The sequence below is a fragment of the Pelmatolapia mariae genome, linkage group LG16_19 (assembly GCF_036321145.2).
Source record: "Pelmatolapia mariae isolate MD_Pm_ZW linkage group LG16_19, Pm_UMD_F_2, whole genome shotgun sequence".
Taxonomy (NCBI): Eukaryota; Metazoa; Chordata; class Actinopteri; order Cichliformes; family Cichlidae; genus Pelmatolapia; species Pelmatolapia mariae.
The window spans coordinates 45,336,588-45,360,131 of NC_086241.1; the positions used below are offsets into that span (position 1 = coordinate 45,336,588).

At 40.1% G+C, this 23,544-nt stretch overlaps 2 protein-coding genes across 2 annotated transcripts; both read right to left on the bottom strand.

The window, feature by feature from the left end:
* Positions 1–595: 595 nt before the first annotated feature.
* Positions 596–9,575, bottom strand: LOC134645620 (tumor necrosis factor alpha-induced protein 2-like). The gene is made up of 12 exons (XM_063499127.1): positions 9,554–9,575; positions 7,699–7,932; positions 6,795–7,440; positions 6,485–6,596; positions 6,155–6,277; positions 5,728–5,822; positions 5,517–5,609; positions 5,288–5,414; positions 5,066–5,185; positions 4,559–4,714; positions 3,615–3,736; positions 596–1,105 (listed from the first exon to the last, which is right to left on the bottom strand). The coding sequence occupies exons 2-12, from the start codon at positions 7,877–7,879 to the stop codon at positions 955–957; spliced, it is 1,926 nt and encodes a 641-aa protein (XP_063355197.1). The 5' UTR covers positions 7,880–7,932; positions 9,554–9,575; the 3' UTR covers positions 596–954.
* Positions 9,576–11,211: 1,636 nt separating this feature from the next.
* On the bottom strand, positions 11,212–17,636 carry LOC134645028 (tumor necrosis factor alpha-induced protein 2-like). The gene is made up of 12 exons (XM_063498264.1): positions 17,530–17,636; positions 16,754–16,987; positions 15,849–16,494; positions 15,481–15,592; positions 15,130–15,252; positions 14,390–14,484; positions 14,182–14,274; positions 13,947–14,073; positions 13,731–13,850; positions 13,481–13,636; positions 12,544–12,665; positions 11,212–11,827 (listed from the first exon to the last, which is right to left on the bottom strand). The coding sequence occupies exons 2-12, from the start codon at positions 16,932–16,934 to the stop codon at positions 11,677–11,679; spliced, it is 1,926 nt and encodes a 641-aa protein (XP_063354334.1). The 5' UTR covers positions 16,935–16,987; positions 17,530–17,636; the 3' UTR covers positions 11,212–11,676.
* Between the last annotated feature and the right edge of the window lie 5,908 nt (positions 17,637–23,544).

Here is a 23,544-nt window from a genome sequence, read left to right on the forward strand (position 1 = left end):
CGACCCGGCTCGAAATGACCGCAACAAGAGCGGGGTGTCCCGCGACTTCCCACGCCCAAACAGACACAGCATCGGACTTTTAACAATAATTTATTCACAACAATGGCACTCACGGTAGTGGGAGTGTATAATTTCGGGGTGAGCTAAGGCCAACACAACAAACAAAACTCAACCTAGGCTTCGGTTCCCCTCTGACCTGTTCAAGGAAAAGAAAAGAAATGACACAGTCTGACCTCCCTGGTCTAAAAACACAGGAGAAAAGAAGGCTTCCCAAAATAATCGGCAGCTCACCCCTACTTGCTCCGCACTTCACACACATGCCCGACTTCACTGACCCAGGACCATGACAATACTTAATATAGAGATAAACTATAACTTAATTCCCTGTCTGTTGCCAGTACTATTGCTGTTTTTTCCACATACTATAAACCCTACAGTTAGTTTACATGTGGATCATCTACTAAACACAGTAAACAGTAAAAACAAATTGAGCTGGTTTTTGTACATCTATTTATGCACATCAGACATGAATAATTCTCTGTAATACTATTTATGGCATGAAACACAACAAATACTAGACTTTAACACCGTTTTAGATTTTAAATAAAATGACATAATAGAATGACACTAACCTGTTTGTGTGTAAAAACACACACTTGCATTGTTATTTACAAACATACATTCTACAAGAAATGCACAAAAATTACCAGCATGAATGTAACATCTAGCTTATGTATACAGTAACATACAGTGACTACAGCAAGCATTCACCATCACAGAGTCTGCGTATAATAGGGATTTCAGTCTAAGTAACATCTGAACCAAGGTTTTTCCATGGCATTCACTCTGTATGTCTTTACAGAGATAGACTGTAACACAATATAATACACAATAATATTGCTGCTGTGCAACCAAACTCTCAGTCCGTGATACTCTGACAAGCAAATGTGTGGCTCATCTCACTTCAACTTTGGAGAAAAACGTCCGGTTTCCAGGATCAGCACGGCTCTCTTTCAGTGTGGCCGACAGAGTGGTTTTGACGATTTTCATGTCGGCTTTGGAGAGGTTTGTCTTGAGTTTGAGCAGAGCCGAAACATGTTTTTCACTGTTGGTGACAGAAAGAAGAAAGGGTTAAAAAAGTGATGTAAAGTCAGAGACTGTGAAAAAAGGATTGTCATGTGAAAGCTGCCACATTTGATATAGAAAAGAAAAAAATATAAAGAAATGAGTTTGAGCATTTTTTTTCAGCTAAATATAATCTGCAATGTTTTATTTCACTTTCAACATAAGAATAACAGCAAAAGTTATAACTTCACTGATCCCGTCAAGACTTGTTTTCACTGACATGTTATGTCTTTTTCTGTCTGTAGCCAATTTTCTGCCCCTGACACACATCCTTCCTGCAAACACTAACAGGTGTCATTAACACATTATCACACCTATTTTTTTTTTTTTTTTTTTCCCCCCTGTCCCGTTTGGATCTTTAGCCATCAGAATTGTTGTCTTAAGGCCAAGAGAGATGCCAAGCGGATTTACTTTACCAAGTGGATCATCATGGCCTTGCCATATTGGTCCATTTGATTGACCTTTATTATAATTATGTATTTATTTTATTTTCGGTTGTTACAGTCGGGACAGACATGACTGGGGGATAGGACAGGGAGAAAGAATGAAAGAAAGAGGGAGAGAAAGAAAAATAGAGGGGAGAAGAGATGGTGAGAAAGGGGAGACGAAAGAAAGAAAACAAACAAAACACCTGGATCACCTGTATGGAGAAAAAAAAAAAAAAAAAAAAAACAGAAGAGAAAACAAACAAAAAAACAGCAACATAATAAATACAGCACCATCACAATAAACTAGCTAGCAGTAGATAACAGTAGATACTAAATATTAAATGTTATTGTGCAGCATGCAAGATAGACAGCGCACAATGTGCTTTGAGGTAGCAGCCAAGAAAGATGTAGTTTGTGTCTGTGAACACCCGTGTGTACACCTGTGTGGATAAGCATGCTTGTATTCCAAAGGTTTCTCCATGTAACGATCTGCTAGGGAGTGTGGGGAGCCATAGCCCCGTCCCCCAGGGCATGAAGCAGGTATGGAGGAGATCCAGGCCCCAGACATCCAGAGGCCCCAGAGTACAAGGACCCAAGGAGGACCACCAAGGGGGGGGGAACCGTGCCACCCTCCTGGGAAGAGCTGAGTAGAGCCCCAAACGAGAGGTCACCCAGCAGCCACAGAGCAGAGGCCAGAGGGGGTTGCAGTGGTGTGCCCGCGGGCTCTGCCGGCAGCCAGCTGTGCCAGAGAGGACCGAGCTTATCACACCTATTTAAATTGCTGAGAAGAGGGGAGATGGAAAATGTCTCAGTCCACCCCTGTTGGAAATCTGACAATAGGTGGAGCTCTTACTGAAATGGATCCGTGCCTCAAATGCATGTGACTCTGAATTTGAACTAGTTTTACCAAATAACTCTTCCATAAAACTCTTATTCAGCATAAACATATATGAGTGCTATCAAGAGCAGTGTTTATGTCTCCTGGTTCCCTCTCTCCTTTTTCTTTAAGGTTAGAAATAAGACCAGAACAAGACAGTTTGGTTTCTGGTGCCACATTTGCAAGAAATCCTCCTTTTAACTCTAATTAATAACATTATTGACTTCATCTACACACTGCTGCTGCTTCTCTCATGCCAGCATGTTTTATTTAGCTCTCTGTTTATGTGGACTATCAGTGAAACTGGTAATGTAAAATAGAAAGGCAGCACATCTACTTTTAGCTCATGTTAGTTCCCATGAATGTAGCTCATCCTGTTCACAAGAAACATCTGAAACCAATTGAGATGTTTCGCTCAGTCTACTTCCTGTTTTCCCTCAGCTCTCTCTGAAGACTACGATTGTTTATTGTTACGACCCGGCTCGAAATGACCGCAACAAGAGCGGGGTGTCCCGCGACTTCCCACGCCCAAACAGACACAGCATCGGACTTTTAACAATAATTTAGTCACAACAATGGCACTCACGGTAGTGGGAGTGTATAATTTCGGGGTGAGCTAAGGCCAACACAACAAACAAAACTCAACCTAGGCTTCGGTTCCCCTCTGACCTGTTCAAGGAAAAGAAAAGAAATGACACAGTCTGACCTCCCTGGTCTAAAAACACAGGAGAAAAGAAGGCTTCCCAAAATAATCGGCAGCTCACCCCTACTTGCTCCGCACTTCACACACATGCCCGACTTTTTAACTAGGTAGCTATGGCTGCTCCGTCTGAACCTCAAACTGATTAATATAGCTGCTGTTTTTGGAAATAATGATGTATTTCCTTCAGGAGCTATTGGACTGGAATTTCCAGCTAGCTGGTGTGAAATGTGAAAATGACATTATCTGAAGCGCCTCAATGTGTGCATACACACATTAAGAAACAAATAAACCACCAACACACGCACGTAACATTTATCCTGGCCTAATGTCTCACAAACCTCTTATCATGATATAGTTCTGTACACTTCTTCAGTTGTTTATGATACACCAGGCCCCAAAAAAATGAGAGCACATTACGTGAGTTATACTCTGCATGTTTTTGTATTAAAGTAAATAATTTCTGAGTCAATTCAAAAGTTACCTGAGGTCGGGATAAGCAGATCCCAGTGAAACGATTTGCATCTGTATGGCAGGAATATCTTGGAGTTTTAGCACTTCTGCAATCTTGGTCAGGATTTCCTTTAACCAGTCTTGTTTGGATCCCTGTGAAGAGAAATCAGTGACGTCAGTTTAGTCTGCAAGTTTCCTCAAACTGTGATTAATATAGCTGCTGTTTTTGGAAATAATGATGTATTTCCTTCAGGAGCTATTGGACTGGAATTTCCAGCTAGCTGGTGTGAAATGTGAAAATGAAATTATCTGAAGTGCCTCAATGCTGTGCTTTATATTAACTAAAGTGTCATATAATCATATAGTGTAGTATTGTACGTGCCCTTTAGTGATAGAAATGTAGGAGACTCCCGCCCACGCTTGTCTGCAGAACTTGATAGCAGGGAACCATCTGCCAGCGGAAATTTACTGGAAGGGATTATGGCAAGGTTGCTCACCAGAGCTGAGAAAAGATGTTTTGCAGCTTATAGACAATAACCTATAGGTACACTATGCAACGTGACTACTGAATGTTTGTGTAATACTGTTGTTTAGACTAGAGCGGGACACCCTGTAATAAAACTGGTAAGCGCACACCATTATTTCGAGATTCGCAGCAGAGTGTCATGCAGGACGCATCTCCCTTCCAGAAGTAATAAAAGTGTTAAAATTGTCTACTGAGCAGTGTTTTCTCTTCCATCAGATGCTTATGAGGAATAATAAAAAAAAAAAATCGGTGAAGTGTTGATATTTAACACTAGGAAAATATATGTGAATTTTAAATTCTTTCGGTTACACAGATGTTGTTGGAGATGTTAGTTGAATTTGTGACTAAGGTTGTTTCACCCTGTCAAACAATGTTATGCTGATCAGTGTTTGTGCTTGATTGATTTTATTTGTGTCTCAGCTAAAGTGTGCAGTGAAGGCAAGTCTCACCATTCTGGCAAACAGCTCGTGCAATCTCTCTGCATTTTCTTTCACAGTCATGTAAGCCTTCAGCTGACGATCCTTGTCCTTCAGTTTGACCTCTCCTTTCAGGAGCCTCCGGACATATTCTACTGTCATTTCCTGCTGAAGCTGACCAATCAGCTCCTGAATTAAAGTAACAAGATCATATTTTAGTCCATTGATTTAAAAGTTGGTAATAATGGCTTCATAGCAAAGTTTCACGCTGTCATGTTCAATTCAATTTTATTTATATAGTGCCAAATCACAACAAAAGTCGCCTCAAGGCGCTTCATAGGTACAGAGAAACCCAACAATCATATGACCCCCTGTGAGCAAGCACTTTGGCGACAGTGGGAAGGAAAAAACTCCCTTTTAACAGGAAGAAACCTCCGGCAGAACCAGGCTCAGGGAGGGGCACCATGTGCTGCGACCGGTTGGGGTGAGAGAAGGAAAACAGGATTCTACCTGTTTTAGGTTCTAGGATTCTGTTTCTACCTGATGACAGGATTGAGTCAAACCCTGAAGTTCTTGAAGCTCTTCTTCAGTGGTATACAGCAGCTTCTCAAACGTATTCTTCTTCAGCCAGTCACTGGTTCCCACCTTCTTGTAGTGTGGCTGTGTGGGGAACAAATATAAGGCATTTTGTTGATCTCTGAAGATGAAGAGGATAGCTGAAATTAGGAAAAACTGCCTGTAAATATGTTTTAAAGAACTTACCTTGAGGATCTTGTGCACAGGGGTTAATAAATAAGTGTGGGCGGACTGTTTCATCTCAGTCAGACCTCGCAAACAGTTTTCCCGCACATTCTTTGGGAATAGATGGCTCTCCATGATAACGAAGTCCCTTTAGACAGACCACACAGGACACATCAGCTCACAGTGAAGTTTTCGGCTGTTATGATGAAGGTAAAATCAGAATTTCCATCTAACTGGATCAGAAACATACCTGAACTGTTTGACACAGCTGAGGTTTGCCTTTACGAAAGCTTTGCTGTGCCGTTTGTTCTGCCTTATGACGTCTTCATGAAAATTTTGATACCTGCAGAAGATTAAGAACAGCTTTCACTTTTATTATCTTGTTGTTGTTACCAGACATTAAACTAAAATGTATTTTCAAATGATAATATTTAAAAGACAGCCTTATGAAGCCTTGTTACCTCTGAATGAAGTCTGTCAGGTTGGATGTTATTTTCTGGGCCTTGTGCAGGTCTCTTACAGTTATATGTGCTGATGTCACGATGCCGTTGATAAACTGAAGACAAATGGATGGACAAATCAGTGGCAGTTTTAAGTTACCAAAGTACTTTACACAGCAATGCACTTCCATCATTTTCAGATACAGTTAAGCTAACAATGTTATGTCATTTTTTCACCACAACAATTTTTTATTGCACAGTTCTGACATAGCAATGTATCCAAAGCCTCTCATCATAGTCAACAATTAGAAGTCAACAAAAGCAGGACTCACTATAAGGATCCTTGAAGTTGGCCACCACAAGTGACACCTTTCACTTTATATTAATACATTTTCATAAAAGCATCGATTTCAGCCTTTTTAATATCAAGTTGTTGCAGCAACTCTACCTGGATGACATCATAGGCCACAGGACTGACGTAGCAACCATCATCTCTTGTCGGCTCCTTTCCTTGATCCCACTCTTTCTTTGCTTCATCCAATACTCGGCTAATAAAAATCATCAGGTCGCTCTAAGCACACAACAAGACACAACTGTCACTTTTAAACTGCTTTCATGTGTAAAGATTTAATTACTGACAGTAATAATTACATCTACAATATTATGTTCAAAAAAATAAAACCAGCAACTCTTTGATGCTGGACTTGCACATCTCACATTAAGCCCTGCAATGACCATACTGATTAACTGGATACACGCCTTAGATACACTGTGTTACCTGTTGTTTGCTGAGGTACTTCTCCTCCAGAGCTTTCAGTAACTTGTCAGGAAGCAGGTTTCCCAGCGCTTTAGTATTGATATTACTGGCCAGCTCAGGTTTTTCAAGGATTCTGGTACACAGAGCAGATAACACATGAGTTTCTATAAACACCCCAAGTTGTGTTTAATCTACAAAAATGACATTTATTTTGCTAATTTTTCATGTATTTATTCTTCTAAAAACAATCAAGGATCTCACACTGACAGACGTCATCATGTTTAGGCACAGAAAGATGCTACTTCAAACAATAATTGAACTGGTGGCTTACCCTGGATAAAACTCCTTCACCCATCGCAGGAGGAAACTGCAGTCCTTGTCATCCAGAACAAAGTCTGCAATCTTTTTGAGTCTTGCCTTGAAAGTTTGATGGTACAGTCTTGCATAAAAGTTACAGATGTCCATCTCTGGTGGGTAGCAGTTCTTCACAATCTCCACCACCCACTGCATGTCCTCCTTCAGCTGCCTGCCCATGGACTGGATGTCTGCCTGGATCGAGGACTGGTTCACCTGGCCACCAGTGGGGCTCGATGGGTTCTCCAAACGACTATACACTAATTCATGAAGCACTTTGTCATGGCGCGTCTTCCACTTCTTGGGCCTCCAGGCTGATGGCGTCCGGCATCTTTGTCTCCACAGCTGGTCCTGCTCTTCCTCAAGGTTGATGGCTTTCACTGCAGATATCAAAGCAGACACCTCTTCCTCACTGCTGAGAGAAAGACTCTGCTGCACAGTCTGCTCTAAATGCTTTTCAAGGGCTTCGTAGTCTGCAGCAAGCTTTTTTACTGCTTCCTCGTGAGCTTTAAGTGCATCAGCCTCGGTTATCTCTCCAAACAGATGTTTCTCCCTGTCTATCAACAATTGAGTGGCTTCGAACAGGTATTGTCCTTCAAGGCATTCCTCAAAAGCAGGATTCACTGGTGGACAACAACAAAGATAAATAATCTTCAAACAGTTCACATTCCTCCTAAAATCAAGTATTTAACATTTCTGGAAGAAATGGAGAAAGTTATTTCTGTAAGAGGTGGTTTTTTTTACACATCAGCACTATTTCGTGGAACAACCGTAACATCTATTTCCTTTCTTTTTTTAATATGTCACACAAAACACAATTTAGTTGAGATACAGAGGGTTAACAGGAAATGGCTAATAACAGCTGGATGTATGTCACTCACCAACTGGCTGCTCTTCTTCACTAGGTGATTGGTGTCCATCAGTACTGGAAGGACCGTTGTCGTTGGGCTGACCTGTGGGGCTTCGCCAGAACTTTTTAAACCATTTTCCTCCAGCTCTTAAAGTTTGTTCAGGGGAACTGTTGGATGTGCCTGTTGTGGATGAACCCGACTGGGTCTGCATTCTTCTCCAGGTAGTAAAACGTGACCAAAAGACCAAGAAAACTGCTGACAAATCTGCAATTTAAAAAAAAAAATCAGTAATTAAAAAAAAAACAAAACCTACATTCTCCGTCTTAATGTGGTGTCGCGAATGAGAGATAACCGGAGACTGTTACTAAAATAGTGACAACGCCACCTGGGGGAGGGCGTTACACCCCAGGAAAGATTTCTCTAGCCAATGAGAGGATTGCATTGGCTACCAAAGCCCACAGACCCGTTATTTAAAGGCAGAGGTGAGACAAAGGAAGTTTATAATTCCAAAGTTCATTAAGAGAAACTACTAAAACATAACTATAAGATTAAAAGGCACCTAGGGTAGCAGGGGTGAGAGAGTAAAATAATAAATTAAAACACTTTATTACCACACAATGATTAAAACGACATACTCCCTACCACAATGCTACCCTAAAACAAGCACAATATATTAAAAAGAACAACTAGACAAAATGGTGGAGGCCGGCCACTTGAGGAGGCAACCTAACGGGAGGGGTGCCCAAGGGTGCCACCAATTACTCACCAATGTGATTTCACAGCAACCTCACTCACACTAAATTCTAAACGGTGCAATCAGCCTATGCCCGGTGTGTACACGCACATGCATAGGGGAGGGGATTCCACCTCACGTGCCTAGCCTCTGAACAAGCGGCCGCACCACCACTAAAACAATAAAAGAAAAGATAAAACGTTAAACAATGCAGTAAAAGATCCACATAAAACCAACACATCCCAAGTCACTATACGTTATAAAAGTAGTGCGTAACAAACAAAACGGCATCTGGCAAGACAGCAGCAGTATAATGCACACCTGCAACAAGAGAGGGAAACAGTAGTCAGAGTCCACCCTACTATGCCACAGTATGATAAACACCAAGGTCGCACTTACTACTCTCTAAAGGGCAATTCTAAGTAGCTTTTCCTTAAGAGATATGCAGTGTTTGACTGCCTAATGCTCGCAGCCACCATGGATTGCCACAACTGCCAAATGCCTTCTCTCAGTAGTGAAGCGCAGCTGCTTCTTATAGCCGGGTAATTGTCAGCTGGGAAGGTGTGGATGTCAGTGGTGCGTTTATGGACATCATGTAACATCCTTACCCAGAATCTACTTCACTACATTAATATAAATTTTTTATATGATTGGCATAAACTAAACATTTTAGCCTTGTGCACAGCATCACCATGAAATAAAAAAAATAGATTAAACCATAAATTAGCAATACATGCATTGCTATTTTTTTTAAATTATCAATAAATAAATACATTGAATCGCTTTGAATTCCAATAAGATTACAGAAAGAACAATTTAAAATCTGCTATCCAAGATTTCTGCTTTATAAATCCCACAATTATCACAGTATTTTAACTACATGATAAAAAAACAAAATAACAAAAAAACTTTCATGTCTCATGCACGAAAGAAGATGAAAAAACACTTTTTTACAGAACAACACATTTAAAAATGAGACACAAACAACATCAGCCATAACACAACAAAGAAAACTACTGACATCAGAAAAAACACAAAACCTCATCCAATCTAATTACAACCACACGCCAAAGTAAGTCTGTAAAAAGTATTTCTGTGGCCAAACAAACTATCCACATTATATATATATAAAGTCTTTCAGATTCTACTCACATAAGCTTCACAGTCACTGCTTTGAAAGTAACTGCAGCTGCTGTGAGCTTTTATGCCAAATGAGACAAGCTCCTCCTGCTCATGCGATGTAGGGAAATTTCAGAGAGACCCACAGAGCCACACATGCCATCCCTTCCCTTCCAAAGCACACAGTCATGCACACACGTGCACGCACACACACACACAGAAAGCTGTGCTGTTTTTAGCGCTAGGACACCAGCATGGTCAGGTCAGTTGTGCAACAACACTAAAAGCTCACTAGAATGTTATGTTTTTGGTCATTTAGTTTTTATTTTGTTACCAACTAAAACTGATGGCCATAAAAAGTGTAAAACGGTGATGTTGTGTTCATGTTTAGTCATTTCAGAATTTGGAGCCAACAGAGCTTTAGCAGCATTCATCATCATTAAACATGTGTGATGAGCATTAAGTGGACCGTGTCGTGGCAGTTTTCTTTTCTGATGTATTAATCACATACTGTAACCATTTCACATTAGTAATAGTAATTTCACTTCCTCACTTTAGTATAGTATGCATGCATGTAGAATGTTATCACAAGTAGACCCCAAGTTTTATTGCACCTTCACGGTGGACCCATTGTAGACTTGAATATCTGCAGACATCCTGGAGGTGACGGGTGGTCATAACCTTTCTTAGAGTGGGCGGGGGTCAAGGATGAGCTGGACTGAAGGTATAGGGACATGTGATGTGCTATGGAATGCTCTTTGTTTGAGAGTGTCTGTGTGGGTATAGAAGATGAGCAACACCACCCAAATTTCAGAAATGATCTTAGTGTTTGGGTGGGACGTTTCTTTCCACATTGCAATGTCTTTATTAAACCCAATTCAAATCAAGCTCACTGAGTGTGTTGCAGGTTATTGTGTTTTAATAAAGAAAAAAGTCAACTATGACTATTACTTTATTGACATTCAACTGAAACCTTTGCCATCACATACGTTGGTTTCATATTGTGCTTTCTGGTGCTTATGTTGCATCCTTTAAATGACTGACCTCCTTTCTGCTGCTGTGTGGATACACACTGCAGGTATATCTTTTACTAAGTCAAACTAACATCTATCCAGGCCTGGGTTACAGAGGGCAGCAGTCTACACAGAGACACCCAGACCTCTCTCTCGCCAGCTCTTCCAGTATAGGGCACTGAGCTGTTCCCGGGCCATCCAGGAGAATCTTTCCAGTGTGATGGGGGTTTTCATGCAAGATAATTTCTCAGACATATCAGATGTAGATGATTCCTTACTAGTTCAACAAGTGAACCTCTAAAAAGGAGAATTGTAGATTTACACTAATTGGGAAGGTCTTTTGGAACCATTTCTGAACTACCTTGCTGAACTACCTGTGCTACCTTGATTTTAGCTTCTAGTCTCCTCCTCCATGGAGGGTGACGCTCCTTGTGGCTGTTCATCTTGTAGCCAAGCATCTATCATGTTCACTTGTAACCTGCAGTTATCATTCTTATGATTTTTATAATTAACATATGTTGATACTTATTATAGACATTAACTGTAACTCCATTCCCTGTCTGTTGCCAGTACTATTGCTTTTCCCCCCCACATACTATAAACCCTACAGTCAGTTTACATGTGGATCATCTACTAAACACAGAGTAAACAGTAAAAACAAACTGAGCTGGTTTTTGCACATTTATTAAAAAAACTTAACTTACATCTATTTATGTACATGAGACATGTATAATTCTCTGTAATACTATTTATGGCATGAAAATATTAGACTTTAACACCATTGCAGTTTTTAAACAAAACGACATATAATAGAACAACACTGACCTGTTTGTAAGTGTGTAAAAACAAACACTTGCATACTTATTTACAATTTATATGAAATGCACAAAAATTACCAGCATGAATGTGACATCTAGCTTATGTATAGAGTAACATACAGTAACTACAGCAAGCATTCACTATCACAGAGTCTGCGTATAATAGGGATTTCAGTCTAAGTAGCATCTGAACCAAGGTTTTTCCATGGCATTCACTCTGTATGTCTTTACAGAGATAGACTGTAACACAATATAATACACAATAATATTGCTGCTGTGCAATCAAACTCTCAGCCAGTGATACTCTAAGAGGCAAATGTGCGGATCATCTGACTTCAACTTTGGAAAAAAACTTCTGGGTGTCAGGATCAGCACGGCTCTCTTTCAGTGTGTCCGACAGAGTGGTTTTGACGATTTTCCTGTCGGCTTTGGAGAGGTTTGTCTTGAGTTTGAGCAGAGCCGAAACATGTTTTTCACTGTTGGTGACAGAAAGAAGAAAGAGTTAAAAAAACATTGATGGTTTTCTCTATGTAAAGTCAGAAACTGTGAAAAAAAAGGATTGTCATGTGAAAGCTGCCACATTTGATATAGAAAAGAAAAAATATAAAGAAATGAATTTTTTTTTATATAAACAGAATCTGCAATGTTTTATTTCAACATACGAATAACAGCAAAAGTTATATCTTCACTGATCCCGTCAAGACTTGTTTTTAATTGCCATGTTATGTCTTTTTGTGTAACCAGTTTTCTGCTCCTGACACACATCCTTCCTGCAAACACTAACAGCTGTCATTAACACTTTACTACACCTCTTTAAACTGCTGAGAAGAGGGGAGATGGAAAATGTCTCAGCCCACCTCTGTTGGAAATGTGACAATAGGTGGATCTACTTTTAGCTCATGTTAGTTCCCATGAATGTAGCTCATGCTGCTCACAAGATATATCTGAAACCAATTAAGATATTTCGCTCAGTCTGCTTCCTGTTTTCCCTCAGCTCTCTCTGAAAAGTACGATTGTTTATCCTGGCCTAATGTCTCATAAACCTCTTATCATGATATAGTTCTGTCCTTAATGTTTATGTTACAGTTGATACAACAGGTCCAAAAAATGAGAGCACATTACATTTGTGTGAGTTATACTCTGTATGTTTTTGTATTAAAGTAAATAATTTCTGAGTCAATTCAAAAGTTACCTGAGGTCGGGATAAGCAGATCCCAGTGAAACAATTTGCATCTGTATGGCAGGAATATCTTGGAGTTTTAGCACTTCTGCAATCTTGGTCAGGATTTCCTTTAACCAGTCTTGTTTGGATCCCTGTGAAGACAAATCAGTGACGTCAGTTTAGTCTGAAAGTTTCCCCAAACTGTAATCAGCATAGCTGCTGTTTTTGGAATAATGATGTATTTCCTTCAGGAGCTATTGGACTGGAACTTCCAGCTAGCTGTTGTGAAATGTGAAAATGACATTATCTGAAGTGCCTCAATGCTGTGCTTTATATTAACTAAAGTGTCATATAATCATATAGTGTAGTATTGTATGTGTCCTTTAGTGATAGAAATGTAGGAGACTCCCGCCCACGCTTGTCTGCAGAAGTTGATATCAGGGAACCATCTGCCAGTGGAAATTTACTGGAAGGGATTATGGCAAGGTCACAGCCTTGCCAAAGCTGAGAATGAGATGTTTTGCAGCTTATAGACAATAACCTATAGGTACACTATGCAACGTGACTACTGAATGTTTGTGTAATACTGTTGTTTAGACTAGAGCGGGACACCCTGTAATAAAACTGGTAAGCTCACATCGTTATTTCGAGATTCGCAGCAGAGTGCCATGCAGGACGCATCTCCCTTCCAGAAGTAATAAAAGTGTTAAAATTGTCTACTGAGCAGTGTTTTCTCTTCCATCAGATGCTTATGAGGAATAAAAAACCTTGGTTAAGTGTTGATATTTAACACTAGGAAATATATGTGAATTTTAAATTCTTTCGGTTACACAGATGTTGTTGATGTTAGCTGAACTTGTGACTAAGGTTGTTTCACCCTGTCAAACAATGTTATGCTGATCAGTGTTTGTGCTTGATTGATTTTATTTGTGTCTCAGCTAAAGTGTGCAGTGAAGGCAAGTCTCACCATTCTGGCAAACAGCTCGTGCAATCTCTCTGCATTTTCTTTCACAGTCATGTAAGCCTTCAGCTGACGATCCTTGTCCTTCAGTTTGACCTCTCCTTTCAGGAGCCTCCGGACATATTCTACTGTCATTTCCTGCTGAAGCTGACCAATCAGCTCCTGAATGTAAGTAACAAGATCATATTTTAGTCCATTGATTTAAAAGTTGGTAATAATGGCTTCATAGCAAAGTTTCACGCTGTCATGTTTCTACCTGATGACAGGATTGAGTCAAACCCTGAAGTTCTTGAAGCTCTTCTTCAGTGCTGTTCAGCAGCTTCTCAAACGTGTTCTTCTTCAGCCAGTCACTGGTTCCCACCTTCTGGTAGTGTGGCTGTGTGGGGAACAAATGTAAGGCATTTTGTTGATCTCTGAAGAGGATAGCTGAAATTAGGAAAAACTGCCTGTAAATATGTTTTAAAGAACTTACCTTGAGGATCTTGTGCACAGGGGTTAATAAATAAGTGTGGGCGGACTGTTTCATCTCAGTCAGACCTCGCAAACAGTTTTCCCGCACATTCTTTGGGAATAGATGGCTCTCCATGATAACGAAGTCCCTTTAGACAGACCACACAGGACACATCAGCTCACAGTGAAGTATTCGGCTGTTATGATGAAGGTAAAAATTATAATTTGATCTCCATCTAACTGGATCAGAAACAAACCTGAACTGTTTGACACAGCTGAGGTTTGCCTTTATGAAAGCTTTGCTGTGCCGTTTGTTCTGCCTTATGACGTCTTCATGAAAATTTTGATACCTGCAGAAGATTAAGAACAGTTTTCACATTTATTATCTTGTTATTACCAAACATTAAAGTAAAATGTATTTTCAAATGACAATATTTAAAAGACAGCCTTGTGAAGCCTTGTTACCTCTGCATGAAGTCTGTCAGGTTGGATGTTATTTGCTGGGCCTTGTGACGGTCTCCTACAACTTTGTGTGCTGATGTCACGATGCCGTTGATAAACTGAAGACAAATGGATGGACAAATCAGTGGCAGTTTTAAGTACCCAAAGCACTTTACACAGCAATGCACTTCCATTATTTTCAGATCCAGTTAAACACCAGGAACCAAACCCAGTGCTTTACAATGTTAGTGACTAACCCAAGTGATTAAACTACAGAACCATGGGAGGGTTTGAAACTGTGACTCTGATCTGACAGTAAATGAGTTTCTATAAATGACCAAAACAAAATTGAATGTCCTTTCCTTGTTTGTTATTCTTTTTATCAAAGTTTCTAGAACTCTTTTTCAGTTTGGTTAATATGTGCAGCAGGCTGGAAAATATTTATTGGCACTTCTTTGGAAAGTTCTAAAGTGGACAACAGAGTAAATGTCGTTCTGTACATTTTGTTCTCCTATGATCAAAACAATGTTATGTCATTACTTCACCACAATAATTTTATTGCACAGTTCTCACATAGCAATGTATCCAAAGCCTCTCATCATGGTCAGTAATAGTCAACAATTAGAAGTCAACGAACGCATGACGCACTATAAGGATCCTTGAAGTTGGCCACCACAAGTAGCGCCTTTCAATTTATATTAATACATTTTTAAAGAAGCATCGATTTCAGTCTCTTTAATATCAAGTTTATGCAGCAACTCTACCTGGATGACATCATAGGCCACAGGACTGACGTAGCAACCATCATCTCTTGTCGGCTCCTTTCCTTGATCCCACTCTTTCTTTGCTTCATCCAATACTCGGCCAATAAAAATCATCAGGTCGCTCTAAGCACACAACAAGACACAACTGTCACTTTTAAACTGCTTTCATGTGTAAAGATTTAATTACTGACAGTAATAATTACATCTTCAATATTATGTCTAAAAAAAATGTCTTAAAAAATCCTCCACCAAAACCAGCAACTCTTTGATGCTGCATTTACACATCTCACTTTAAGCCCTGCAATGACCATACTGATTAACTGGATACACGCCTTAGATACACTGTGTTACCTGTTGTTTGCTGAGGTACTGCTCCTCCAGAGGTTTCAGTAACTCATCAGGAAGCAGGTTTCCCAGCGCTTTAGTATTGATATTATTGGCCAGCTCAGGTCTTTCAAGGATTCTGGTACACAGAGCAGATAACACATGAGTTTCTATAAACACCCCAAGTTGTGTTTAATCTACAAAAATGACATTTATTTTGCACATCAAGAAAACAAGAAATTAGCCGTTACATTTTTATTATTATTCACTATTTATCTGTAATTGTTCAGGTATTTATTCTTCAAGAAACAATCAAGGATCTCACACTGACAGACATCATAATGTTTAGGCACAGAAAGATGCTACTTCAAACAATAATTGAACTGGTGGCTTACCCTGGATAAAACTCCTTCACCCATCGCAGGAGGAAACTGCAGTCCTTGTCATCCAGAACAAAGTCTGCAAGCTTTTTGAGTCTTGCGCTGAAAGTTTGATGGTACAGTCTTGCATAAAAGTTACAGATGTCCATCTCTGGTGGGTAGCAGTTCTTCACAATCTCCACCACCCACTCCATGTCCTCCTTCAGCTGCCTGCCCATGGACTGGATGTCTGCCTGGATCGAGGACTGGTTCACCTGGCCACCAGTGGGGCTTGATGGGTTCTCTAAACGACTATACACTAATTCATGAAGCACTTTGTCATGGTGCTTCTTCCACTTCTTGGGCCTCCAGGCTGGTGGCGTCCGGCATCTTTGTTTCCACAGCTGGTCCTGCTCTTCCTCAAGGTTGATGGCTTTCACTGCAGATGTCAAAGCAGACACCTCTTCCTCACTGCTGAGAGAAAGACTCTGCTGCACAGTCTGCTCTATACGCTTTTCAAGGGCTTCGTAGTCTGCAGCAAGCCTTTTTACTGCTTCCTCGTGAGCTTTAAGTGCATCAGCCTCGGTTATCCCTCCAAACAGATGTTTCTCCCTGTCTATTAACAATTGAGTGGCTTCAAACAGGTATTGTCCTTCAAGGCATTCCTCAAAAGTAGGATTCACTGGTGGACAAAAACAAAGACAAATAATCTTCAAACAGTTCATATTTCTCCCAAAATAAGGTATTTAACATTTCTGGAAGAAATGGATAAAGTTATTTCTGTAATAGAGGTGTTTTTTTTACACATCAGCACTATTTCGTGGAACAACCGTAACATCTATTTCCTTTCTTTTTTTAATATGTCACACAAAACACAATTTAGTTGAGATACAGAGGGTTAACAGGAAATAGCTAATAACAGCTGGATGTATGTCACTCACCAACTGGCTGCTCTTCTTCACTAGGTGATTGGTGTCCATCAGTACTGGAAGGACCGTTGTTGTTGGGTTGAACTGTGGGGTTTCGCCAGAACTTTTTAAACCATTTTCCTCCAGCTCTTAAAGTTTGTTCAGGGGAACTGTTGGATGTGCCTGTTGTGGATGAACCTGACTGGGTCCGCATTCTTCTCCAGGTCGTAAAACGTGACCAACAGGCCAAGAAAGGTGCTGACAAATCTGCAATTTAAAAAAAAAAAATCTGTTTTAATATACATTTTTTTATATGATTGGCATAAACTAAACATTTTAGCCTTGTGTATAGCATGACCGTGAAATTAAAAATAGATTAAACCATAAATCTGCAATACGTACATTGTCATAATACATAATAATCAATAAATAAATACATTGAATTACTTTGAATTCCAATAAGATTACAAAAAGAACAATTGAAAATCTGCTATCAGAGATTTCTGCTTTATAAATCCCACAATTATCACCAGCACAGTAACTTAATGGCATGATAAAAAACACAATAACAAAAAAACTGCAATGTTTCATGCACGAAAGAAGATGAAAAAACACTTTTTACAGAACAACACATTTAAAAATGAGACATAAACAACATCAGCCCTAACACAAAGAAAACTACTGACATTAGAAAAAACACAAAACCTCATCTAATTACAACATTACGCCAAAGTAAGTCTGTAAAAACGTATTTTTGTCTCCAAACAAACTATCCACATTATATAAAAAGTCTTTCAGATTCTACTCACATAAGCTTCACAGTCACTGCTTTGAAAGTAACTGCAGCTGCTGTGAGCAGGCTTTTATGCTGAATGAGACAAGCTCCTCCTGCTCAGATGATGTAGGGAAATTTCAGAGAGACCCACAGAGCCACACATACAATCCCTCCCCTTCCAAAGCACACAGACACACACACAGACACACACACACAGACACACACACAGACACACACACACACAGACACACACACATGCGCACACACACACACAGAAAGCTGTGCTGTTTTTAGTGCTAGGACAGGAGCACTCTTCTTATGTGGCTTCTGGACCAACTTCTCTTAACAGGGACTTCATCGACTGTTAGGAAATGTTGTACAGTCTTTCATACTTTCTTTTTAACTTTCATGATCCTGTATTTTTATTTTTATGCCATTAACAAGTCAATTCTGCAACAACACTAAAAGCTCACTAGAATGTTATGTTTTTGGTTATTTAGTGTTTATTTTGTAACCAACCAAAACTGATGGCCATAAAAAGTGTAAAAAGGTGATGATCCTTATTAAACACTGACCAGCATTAAGTAGACCATCAGTGGGTTTTTTTGTCTGTTTTTTAAAGGAAAGATATTATAATCAGTATGACTCACTTATTTGTTAGACTCCTAAATAAGCTAAAGGTGGAAGTTTGTGATTTTGTGAAAGTAAAAACACAGAACGATGACAACTAATACTGCCAAACCTCAACCCAGACCACCACACTTAACCAGATTGTTTGCAGGTCAGAAGGTCTCGGTGTGTAGTATGCTTTGGATGGCACTGACAAATAAAGACTGTTGCTTTTGTTTGGTGACTCAGTGAAACATTGAGCTGACTGTTATGACAGACAAAAATAAAAGCAAATGAAATAAAATTGTTGAAAACATATCTGAACAAGTACTAAAATGATTTTTCTTTCTGCCAAATGATGAATCCTTGCAATTTTCTGTTGTTACAGCAGCATTCAGGACCAGAATAACACACTAACGGAGTCACAAAAGTAAATGATGCTTTAACTTGGTTTTGGTATCAGTTAATTATTAAAGGTTTATTTATACATGTGAGCAGACTCTTTAGATCTGTTATTCTGTTTTAATACAGAAAAAGTCCAGTATGACTTACTTACTTACTTTGGTTTCATATTGTTCTTTCTGGTGTTTACATTGCATCTTTTAAACGACTGACATTCACTTTGACCTTTCTGCTGCTGTGTGGATACACACTGCAGGTATATCTTTTACTAAGTCAAACAAACATTTATCCAGGCCTGGATTACAGAGGGCTGCAGTCTACACTGAAACACCCAGATCTCTCTCTCCCCAGCTCTTCCAGTATAGGGCACTGAGCTGTTCCCGGGCCATCCAGGGGAATCTCTCCAGTGTAGGGGTGTGCCTGATGGCCTTATCCCAGCTGGATATGCTTGAAAGATCTCACCTAGGAGGCACCCTAGTCACATATCCAAACGACTGGCCCCTTTCCATGTGGAGGAGCAGCAATTCTGAGTCCCTCCATAATGATTGAGATTCTCACCCTATCTCTAAGTGAAAGTCCCCCTACCCTTCTTAGAAAGGTTTGTATCCACAGTCTCATGTTTTTGGTCACTACCAAGAGCTCCTGGCCATTAGTGAGAGTAGGAACATAGACCAGCTAAATGTCACCATTTAATTTAAGACAAAAAATAAAGTGTTAGTGTGTTCATGACTGAGACTTTGGCATCAAACACCATTTCTACAATTTGTATGAGTCCTACAGTCCTGTCAAAAGGACACAGTTGCCTCTTTGTTGATGCCACATTAGTGGTGGTTGGGTAAACAGAGTAAACAGACATTTTGTTCAAATCAAAAGGAACAACAGCTTGGTCAGGCAGAAAGTATTTTATTCAACATTGTGGAAGAGGTGCCAGGAGATGAGTTGGAGCAAGGCAGGATCAGACAGGAAGCTGAAAGCTGAGAGGAAGAGATAAAAGCTTTGAGGATGCCCAACAGGGAGAATGTGTTTGTAGCCACCCCCTATAATAATATGTATTGTTTAATGCAGCGCCCTGAAGGCTTTAAGTATTATGATGTCTAGATGGAGAAATGACAACAACACATACACGCACAAACCCCTGCGTAGGCTCCTCTAAACCTTTTAGCTCCTTGCTCTGTTGCGCTATATAAACACCAGTCCATTTAAGATGCCTTTCTTTCTTTATCCCGATCTGGGAGATGTAATTATTGGACTAACAAAAAGGGAACGACAAGCTCACACTCGTACACTTTGGGAGGAAATCCACGCAGGTGCAGGAAGAACATGCAAACGCTCCACATGAAGGCCCCAGCCGACTACGAGGCGCTTGTTGCTGTAGAGCGCTAACCACTAAAGTGAGGCACAAAAGGTCAAAACAAGTTTTGTTTTCTTGCTCTGCTGTTTTTTCAGATCTGAGGCAATTGTTCTTCCCCTTCAAGGCCCTCTATGATTTCATACAAAATTGCAACAGCAATTGAGAAACATTCAGAGTGTCTCTTTTGCAATTTAAATGACTTCAACTGATTTTTATAGTAAAATTTTTGTCAGTTAAAAGTGTCAGCCACATTCGACCTGTGTGGTTTTTACTGCCTGTAACTTAAATCTCCTGCTGTGATACAGTAACAGTTTTTCTTACCGTTCACTCTGTAAGATCTGCAGGATCTGCGGGGGAAGCAGCAGGGAAATGTCGAACACATTTTTCCTTAATGCAGCAACTAACAGCCGTGTCTCAGCAGCAGATCAACTCAACTGAGTCGAGGATGAGATGCAAATAAGTACGCAAATACCATTTGATGTGAGGATGTTGGTGAAGTCACACGGTGAGAAATGCTTCTCCGTTTACTGTTTTTGCACCTATATGGGTTTCCTCTGAGCTTGCACCTATGATATGAGAGTGAAACTGTAAAAACCTCATAGTGGGTGAGATGTGTTTAAGAGGCAAAATCTCACATTCACTCAGGAGCTTAATAACTTAATTCCACATATATATATTTTGCACACATAATACTTGCTTTTGTTCAACTACTGTTCATAAAACATCTAGGCAAAAGGAGGAACATAAAGAATATTTTCACTTCCTTAAGAAAAACAGAAGTGCCAGGCCTGAACAGATTTAACACTGTTTTCTATTATTTGCCACAAAAATGTGAGGTATCAAACAGCGCTTAGCTTACATGCATGTGACGTAAACGTACTGGTATTGTTAACAAAAGAAGTAAGTAACAATACATTTATTTCAGGGCTAAGAAAGACATTTAAGCTCTGTTAAAAACTGCAACTAAATCACTGATAGTAATGTCTGAGTACTCTGAGGCCCAGGAACAAAACCAAAACTCCAAATGGGCACCCTGGACTGCGTTGAAAAATGTGAAGGAAGTCATACATTTAAGTATATCTTTACAGGTTTTTCAGCTTGTCTTAATCATAAAAAGAAGGAAAAGTTGTATGGCCCTATGGCCATTCATACATAAAATAAAGAGAGGATGAATAGTACCCTTGCTACTACCAATAGTACCCACAAGAAACTGTATGCCATTTTTCTTTTCTTTTCACAGGTTTCTGTGATTCTTTCATTTGAAAGTTTAGAAAACACTGATAGCTGGATGTAAAGTTTAGATCCCCTTAAAACCCAAAATCTTAACTGATTATTATGTTTCAGTTCTAGTTTTTTGTTTTCGGGGGAGTCACATAGAGGAATTGTATCTTTTTACACAAAACATATTGATGTTGATATCTCTCTGTGTCTCACGCACATATAGACTGTAGTACCCCCTATCAGTCAGTTTCCTATTTCAAACTCTACTCGAGCTTTTAAAAAGATTACACACTCAATTTGTGTTTCTCTGGTTTCAAAAACAGGCTTTCAACCTGTTTGGGGATAATAAATTAGAAATTTATCCTACCATTTAACTCTGAGTTAGAACTGACAGTGGAAAGTGGAGTTTGCCAAACGTGATGGAAACATAAATGTTTCAAGGTTCAAGGTTCAAGGTTCTTTATTTGTCACATGCATAGTTATACAAGTATAACACACAGTGAAATGTATCCTGACACGCTCCTCAACATGTGCAAAAAAAGGGGGGGGGGGGGGGGGGTAGAGGAATAACATTATAAATATATATATATATAGTATATACATTGGGTGAATGTGCAGTAGTAGCAGCAAGCAGGTGAATTCTGTACATTAATATGAATAGACATCTGACTATTTTACAGAATGGACAATATAAACATATTTAAAGTTAAAGGAATTGAGTGTCTGGAGGAGAGTCTCAGTCAATTATAGATGATGTGAGAGGGTGGGTGTGTGTGTGTGTGTGTGTGTGTGTGTGTGTGTGTGTGTGTGTGTGGGGGGGGGGGGGGGGGGTTGGTTTAGGGCCCGGATGGCTTGAGGATAGAAGCTCCTCTTGAGTCTCTCTGTCCTTGCCCGGATGATGCGGAACCTTCTACCAGATTGTAGAAGTTGGAACAGTTTGTTGCCAGGATGGGACGGGTCCTTCAGTATCTGCGTTGCTCTAGTCCGGCATCTCCTGGTGTAGGTGTCCTGAAGCGGGGGGAGAGCAATCCTGCAGCAGCGTTCTGCTGTACGGATCACTCTCTGGAGAGCTTTTTGGTCCTTCACACAGCTGTTTCCAAACCACGATGTCATGTTCTGTGTGAGGATGCTCTCCACAGCGCCTGTATAGAAGATCCTGAGGATCTTTGGAGAGACCCTGAACTTCCTCAGTTGTTGTAGGTGATACAGGCGCTGCCTAGCCTTTTTGGTCTGGGCCTGAATGTGGGCAGCCCATGTCAGGTCTGAGGAGATGTGGACGCCAAGATACTTAAAGGACTGCACCCTCTCTACTGGAGCTCCATTAATGATAATGGGCTTGTAGTCTCTGTGCTGACTCCTTCTGAAGTCCACCACCAGCTCCTTGGTCTTGCCGACGTTCAGCTGGAGGTGGTTGTCCTGGCACCATGATGCCAGATTCTTCACTTCGTCCATGTAGGCCGCCTCATCGTTGTTGGAGATGGCACCCAACACCACTGTGTCGTCAGCAAACTTCACAATGGTGTTGGAGCCGTGGGTGGCCACACAGTCTGAAGTGTAGAGGGAGTAGAGCAGTGGCGAGAGGACACACCCCGGTGGTGCTCCTGTGTTGATGGTGATGCTGTCGGAGACACACCTACCCACCCTCACCACCTGAGTTCTGCCAGTGAGGAAGTCCAACAAAAATTGCCAACAAAGTTAAGCCACTGGACAAAATGAAATTTTAAAGAAATCTTCTGGTCTTTTGATCTGAGATTGTTTCCTGAAATAAAATATAGAGAATCCATTTCAGACTTTAACCAAACCAAATTTAAAATAAAGACATTTTTGCTCTATATTCATGTTTCAAGCATTACACCCCCCCCCCTTTTTTTAAAAAATATAATTGTAGGGGCCTTTAACTTGAATACATGAAGATCATAAATTGGGATGCTGTAAAACAAGCTTTTTGTCTTTCCTGTTTCCAGAAGAGGAGGCATTTTCATGTTTTTTGCTCATAATATCATAATTTCAAAGTCTTTCCCACAATGTCACAAGACCCTATTGGTGCAACTTGACATGTAACCACAGGGTTAATACAAAATAGTCTTTGCAAAACATATGAGGCTAAATGAAAAAGTGAAAGTATTAGAACTGTTGTCTGCTAAGTTCTGTGATGGAGGAAAGCAGCCGGTGAAACAGGAACTGGCAGACACCGCAATTACCAAAGCCAGAAAGAGTGGAACTATGGCTCTGCTATAAGAAAAGGGAGACTTTACAGGAAATAGCCCCATTATTATTCATCTGCTGCTGCATTTTCCAGATGTCTGCAGTTATTAATGCTGGGAGGTTGTGACTAGAGGAGGTCAAAGGTGTTCTTGTCCAAGCATAGCCAGGAAAAACAGAGAAACCGTGATACGCATACCCATAATTTCCACTCATTTTGCATTCTGAAGAAGAAAACACAATCTGAGACCATATTTACACTTT